Raw genomic sequence first — 7,152 nt, 5'->3', positions numbered from 1 at the left:
AAGTAAAGATTGCCTGTAGCTCACAAGTTTAAAAAGCTGGGACTGACAAGATCAACTCAAGCTGCAAAACCAAGATTTTAATTTTTTTTAAAATCAAAATTTTGAAAATCATGTGAATTACACAACTTTCTCTCACGGGCACGTAATCAAAAGTACACATTTACATACACTTACATACACTCTCAACATACACACCCGCACACACCACTTTCACATAGTCTGCCTTACTAATCACGTGACCGGGCTAAATGAGACAAGTGAACAAACCCCCCCTTCCCCCACCCCCATCTACATGAGGCAGACGTCATACTCCGAGGTGCTGCTGTCGTCAAACGAGTTGGCTGTGGTGCTGTTGTCCGAACCGTCACGTGGCTCAGGCTGACCCCCAGCTCTGATGTCCGGCCGACTGACCAGTGGGTGACCATCGCCGCTTGTAGCACACCTGAAACACGCCAGGAGACAAGTGACCATCACGTACACCCAGTGTCTGTAGACCAAGTCTAAAGAAGACACAACGGCCCTAACTGGACAAGCAATAATTTATTTTTAATTGAGACGGTAGGCTGGTCTGATCAATTATAGATCAAAGTAATTTTTGTATTGCTAACAAGAAATGTCGAGATAACAGAGATTGTTTAAGATAATTGACTTGATTTAGGCAATAAACGGGTTAAGAAAGACAGACATTGACCCAGGGGTTAATGAAGACAGACATAAACTCAAGGGTTAATGAAGACAGACATTGACTCAAGGGCTAATGAAGACAGACATAAACTCAAGGGTTAATGAAGACAGACATTGACCCAGGGGTTAATGAAGACAGACATTGACTCAAGGGCTAATGAAGACAGACATAAACTCAAGGGTTAATGAAAACAGACATTGACTCAAGGGTTAATGAAGACAGACATAAACTCAAGGGTTAATGAAAACAGACATTGACTCAAGGGTTAATGAAGACAGACATTGACCCAGGGGTTAATGAAGACAGACATTGACCCAGAGGTTAATGAAGACAGACATAAACTCAAGGGTTAATGAAGACAGACATAATGCACAGAGGCGTGGACTCACGGGTCATGCAGTGGGGTGCACGCGGTCAGCCTCTGGTTCCTCATGGGTGAGCTCGGCCTGTACGACTCTCTCCTGGGGGAGCCAGGCGGGCTGGAGGTCATTGAACCCACCGGTGGACATTTGGGCGGCGACCGCCACCCACCGTCCCGTGTCTGGGGCCGTAAGTTGGATGACGCCGACCGGATGGGTGTGGGGGTTTTCGGCTGTGTGGTGACGGATCGCGTGGGGGACAGCTTTTCGTTGGGCTGTCTGTGGGGTGGGGGAGGGAGGTGGCATTTGTTAAATACAAGAATAATTGTTTTGGTTTATAGAGAAGTAATTGTTTAGTTATAAAAAGGAACAATTGTTTAGGTTGGGCCTATATAAATGAATGTACATCTACTAAAGTGGATGAAGCCTAAATAGATACTATCATTATCTTTTCCCGTTCGTTCCCAAGACACATAGGGTAGATGAAGTAGAGTTCCACTGTTTTAATGACCTAGGCATACAAGGGGATGGTGTGGTCAGCACTATGCCTAACCGCATTTGTTTTCCAAATGTGAGTCAGGTACTCATCAGAGCTGGGTGGACTCAAGGACGTCTTACAGAGTCGAACCCGGGACCCGAACTAGGGCCCAAATACATACAGTAACCGCAAAGTAGAACACATTTAGAAAAGGTAAAAGTAATAAATTTCTTTCATAAAATAGATGTCAGACTATATTATAATTAATTAGACGACAGCAAATTCATGATAAAGTCGGATGTAGCGGCTAGCAGAAAAAAAAGTTTGCTAGTGACGTAGTTTAGTGACGTAGGCCCTACCTGTCGTCATCATGGACAGATAACTCTCTCATCATACCGGTGTAAACAAAGGGAGGTGAGTTGTCACCTTGACCTGCGGACCACAACTTGCATTAAAACTTGGGTCAAGGTCATGGGTCAAAGTTGGATCAGTCAAAACAAATGTCAAGGCATCTCAGATTGTGATTATCGTAGGTGTAGCGTACTTTCTAACATTTTGAAACGTCGCTGTCATATCTAACAAATACATTCTTGTTTGTGTATGACTTTATATAATGCTTATATATTCATAGCTTTACAAGTCTTTAGTTGTACATATTGCTACAACCTCTAGCTACAGCTGCATACATAGCTACAGCCTCTAGCTGCATATAATGCTAGTCTCTAGCTGCATATATAGCTACAGCCTCTAGCTGCATATAATGCTACAGTCTCTAGCTGCATATATAGCTACAGCATCTATCTACAGTGTCTAGCTGCCTATATTGCTACAGTCTAGCTGAATATTACTACAGCCTCTAGCTACAGTCTCTAGCTAGTCTTTAGCTACATCATCTAGCTGCATATATCGCCAGTCTTTAGCTACAGCCTCTAGCTGCACATATTGCTACAGCCTCTAGCTACAGCCTCTAGCTGCACATATTGCTACAGCCTCTAGCTGCACATATTGCTACAGCCTCTAGCTACAGCATCTAGCTGCACATATTACTACAGCCTCTAGCTACAGCCTCTAGCTGCACATATTACTACAGCCTCTAGCTGCACATATTACTACAGCCTCTAGCTGCACATATTGCTACAGCCTCTAGCTACAGCATCTAGCTGCACATATTACTACAGCCTCTAGCTACAGCCTCTAGCTGCACATATTACTACAGCCTCTAGCTGCACATATTGCTACAGCCTCTAGCTACAGCCTCTAGCTGCACATATTACTACAGCCTCTAGCTGCACATATTGCTACAGCCTCTAGCTGCATATATAACCACACTCTTTAGCTACAGCCTCTAGCTGCACATATGACTACAGCCTCTAGCTACAGCCTCTAGCTACAGCCTCTAGCTGCAGCAACTAGCTACAGTCTTTAGCTACAGCCTTTAGCTGCACATATTGCTACAGCCTCTAGCTACAGTCTCTAGCTGCAGCCACTAGCTGCACATATTGCTACAGCCTCTAGCTGCACATATTGCTACAGCCTCTAGCTGACTAATGACCTACCGTGTCTCGAGTCCTGTGCTGACGGCTGCTGCTGCTGCCTACGACGAGGGATACCACCCAGAAGCTCCTGGTACTCTAGGGGAATCTCCAAATACCTCGGCGACTTCGAGCCCGGTGACTTTGTCTTGTCTGGCGATGACAGTTTCTGGGTCGAAGACTTCTGCTTCATCAAAGATGCCCCGCCCTCCTTCCTCCTCTCGTCCAATCCCGACTCAAAGACCTCGGTTGCCGTGTCCTTGAACACCAAACTCTCTTTGCGTCGTCCTTCCTGCGAGATCCTTCTATCGGAGTAGCTTCCCGCTTCAATGCCGTACACCGAGTTATCCTCCCTTCTAATCGCTCGTGAGCTGGACGCTGACCGCTGCCTGTTGATGGCTGTTCTGGAATTCGGACCTGACTGATCCTTTACTTCCGGTACTTCTTCGAAAAATGGACTCTTCTGCCCATGTAGCGTGCTGGATATTTGTATCCTGCTTGGTTTTGGGGACTGACCTCTTGACCACACCCTCTTGTTCTCGGTGTCGAAAGACACGCGTGACCTTCGAAGACCTTTCTGACCTCTCGGCTGAAAACCGTTGTTGGGGTCAAGGCCAGACGCCGAGAAACTTTTGCCGGACAGGATGCCCTGGCTGGTTCTGGCGGCCGGGGTCTGTCTGCCCGCGTGACCTTCACCCTGCATGCCGGGCACGCTTGGACCGGAAGGTGAAAACGTGTTCGAATTTTTTCTGCTCACCGAACTGCTGCGCCGCTTCACTTCCTGGACATAATCGTCGCCGTCGTCTTCAACTTCATCCGGGATGGACTCGATCCTCGGGTGGGATTCGATCCTCGGTCGGGACTCGATCCTCGGGTGGGACTCGATCCTCGGGTGGGATTCGATCCTCGGGTGGGATTCGATCCTCGGTCGGGACTCGATCCTCGGGTGGGACTCGACCCTCGGGTGGGACTCGACCCTCGGGTGGGACTCGATCCTCGGGTGGGATTCGATCCTCGGGTGGGACTCGATCCTCGGGTGAGACTCGATCCTCGGACTGCCCGCGTCGAAACTCCGCTTCGCCCGAGCAGGTTGGGACGCGTTGAGCCAGGCCTCTTCCAGTGACGGCCGTTCTAGCTGTTTCGATCCGCGGGGCGTCGCCCTCTGGCTGGCGGCGCGAGACTTTGAGCCCCTCCTGCTCCCAAACCCCTCCCTCGCCAGCAGGCTCAAAATGTCTTCTCTCGACATGAACGATTTCTTTCTCACCGATCTCCTCCTCGGCGACATCATCTCCCCGTCTGATTTCGACTCCCGGTTGGAGTTGAACGCCGCCCTCTGCGGCCGGCTGACCTGTTCCTTCAGCCCCGCCCACCGTGACGAGTGTCGGCTGCTGGGGGAGACGGGCGTTGAGCTGTACACCGGGGCCAGCTCCACCGTACCCCTGGGGGAGTCCCGATCTCGGATCTTGGAGTTCAAGTTGACCTTGACCTCGTCGCTCGACCTCCTCCCGGACGACAAGGACGCTCGTCGCGACCTCGGTTTACGCTGATTCCTCCGGTACAGCTCCTTGTTCATCTCGTAGAACTGCCTCGTTTTGGAGTCGCCCCTGGGCCGGATGGCGTCCAGCAGCGTTAGGTACTTCTCTTCAAATAGATCATCCAGCTCTTCGTCTTCGTCCCTAGGGTTTGACATCCGGTACTTTTGCGACCGGCGGGGGAAATAAGAGCAGAACTCATCCACCTCCAGTGGGTCTTCTAGCTGGCCGTCCAGCTGGCCGTCTAGCTCGCCGTCCATCTCGCCGTCCATCTGGCCGTCCAACGGTTCCGCCTCATCTGGCTCCTTCTCGATGAATGAACGAAACGCGCGCATGGAATTCTGGTACAACTCGGGTTCCCTTAGGTCGGGCTCCTCTAGGTCGGGCTCCTCTAGGTCGGGCTCCCCCAGCCCGGGGTGCTCTGGGTTCTGCTCCTGGTCATAGAACACCTCCGTCGTCTCCGTGTCGTCATCGAATCGCCCAAGCCCCGCCTCCACTTGCTCGTCGTTCTCTTCTTCACTATAGTCCTGAGGCTCGACTACAGAGTAAACAACAGTTATTAATGCGAGCCTTGACAGTGACCTTAATCCTAACCCTAAAGTCCGCAAACCTTCTGCCCTCAGATACCAGGGGAGACTTGACCTTAACCCTAACCCAACTAACCATGTGTAAAGTCCGCAAACCTTCTGCCCTCAGATACCAGGGGAGACTTGACCTTGAACTTAACCCTAACCCAACTGACCATGTGTAAAGTCCCCGGACATTCGGCCCTCAGACGACAGACCAGACGACCTTGAACTTAACCCTAACCCAACTGACCATGTGTAAAGTCCCCGGACATTCGGCCCTCAGACGACAGACCAGACGACCTTGAACTTAACCCTAACCCAACTGACCATGTGTAAAGTCCGCAAACCTTCTGCCCTCAGATACCAGGGGAGACTTGACCTTGAACTTAACCCTAACCCAACTGACCATGTGTAAAGTCCCCGGACATCCTGCCCTCAGACGACAGACCAGACTTGACCTTAACCCTAACCCAACTGACCATGTGTAAAGTCCCCAGACATTCTGCTCTCAGACGACAGACCAGACTTGACCTTGACCTTAACCCTAACCCAACTGACCATGTGTAAAGTCCCCGGACATTCTGCCCGCAGACGACAGACCAGACTTGACCTTGAACTTAACCCTAACCCAACTGACCATGTGTAAAGTCCCCGTACATTCGGCCCTCAGACGACAGACCAGACTTGACCTTGAACTTAACCCTAACCCAACTGACCATGTGTAAAGTCCCCGGACATTCTGCCCTCAGACGACAGACCAGACTTGACCTTGAACTTAACCCTAACCCAACTGACCATGTGTAAAGTCCCCGGACATTCGGCCCTCAGACGACAGACCAGACGACCTTGAACTTAACCCTAACCCAACTGACCATGTGTAAAGTCCCCGGACATTCGGCCCTCAGACGACAGACCAGACGACCTTGAACTTAACCCTAACCCAACTGACCATGTGTAAAGTCCGCAAACCTTCTGCCCTCAGATACCAGGGGAGACTTGACCTTGAACTTAACCCTAACCCAACTGACCATGTGTAAAGTCCCCGGACATCCTGCCCTCAGACGACAGACCAGACTTGACCTTAACCCTAACCCAACTGACCATGTGTAAAGTCCCCAGACATTCTGCTCTCAGACGACAGACCAGACTTGACCTTGACCTTAACCCTAACCCAACTGACCATGTGTAAAGTCCCCGGACATTCTGCCCGCAGACGACAGACCAGACTTGACCTTGAACTTAACCCTAACCCAACTGACCATGTGTAAAGTCCCCGTACATTCGGCCCTCAGACGACAGACCAGACTTGACCTTGAACTTAACCCTAACCCAACTGACCATGTGTAAAGTCCCCGGACATCCTGCCCTCAGACGACAGACCAGACTTGAGCATAAATTCCCACAAGACTTGATGCAGAAACCTGTACTGGTCCTGGACATTCAAAACATTGTATACGTCATTAGACCACGTGACATGAACAGATGAACAGGTAAGTAAAACCTTACCATTGTAGATGTATATTTAACCAAAACATGACCACTTCATAAACAAACAAACAAAAATAGTTCAAAATTCCAGAATCTGGTAAATAAACATCATTGAGACATTCTACCATAAACAACTGGCACAACTTAATACTCAGTACAAGTTTTTCTCTAGCCTGCATCTAAAAATAAACACTTTTAATGCAAGCGTGATTTAAATTAAGGGTTGTCCATAAACGACCTTACGTTGTTTTTATTTGACAATTTTTAACCCCCACCCTCATCTCCCCCATCGTCACAAATTATCAGAAGTGAAATTTTTTTAAATAACTTGGCACTTCAGCCATACACAAGATTCCAAATTGATTTTTTTTTTTTTTGCACCGTTATCTTAGTGAGGTGGTGGGGTTAAATATCCATCGAGTTTGATTAAAGATGCAAAATAACAGCAAATACTCTGTACAAAAAAATGCGAACATATGACGTCATACTTACTTATAACCCGCTCCCTC

At 49.1% G+C, this 7,152-nt stretch overlaps 1 protein-coding gene across 1 annotated transcript in view; it reads right to left on the bottom strand.

Annotated features, from left to right (window-relative positions):
• Positions 1-69: 69 nt before the first annotated feature.
• Positions 70-7,152, bottom strand: part of LOC131931096 (uncharacterized) — a 31,228-nt gene continuing 24,145 nt past the window's right edge. The window contains exons 22-26 of the mRNA XM_059287805.1: positions 6,494-6,587; positions 3,079-5,124; positions 1,882-1,954; positions 1,075-1,323; positions 70-442 (exon numbers count right to left, since the gene is read on the bottom strand). Coding sequence (XP_059143788.1) covers positions 289-442; positions 1,075-1,323; positions 1,882-1,954; positions 3,079-5,124; positions 6,494-6,587 — 2,616 coding nt within the window. The 3' untranslated portion in view covers positions 70-288. The remainder of the gene's footprint in view (positions 443-1,074; positions 1,324-1,881; positions 1,955-3,078; positions 5,125-6,493; positions 6,588-7,152) is intronic.

This window comes from Physella acuta, unplaced genomic scaffold, assembly GCF_028476545.2.
Source record: "Physella acuta isolate Inbredline_101_S28 unplaced genomic scaffold, ASM2847654v3 ptg001890l, whole genome shotgun sequence".
NCBI lineage: Eukaryota > Metazoa > Mollusca > Gastropoda > Physidae > Physella > Physella acuta.
Note: the sequence above shows the minus strand (reverse complement) of the source record. Positions and strands in the feature narration are given on the sequence as shown.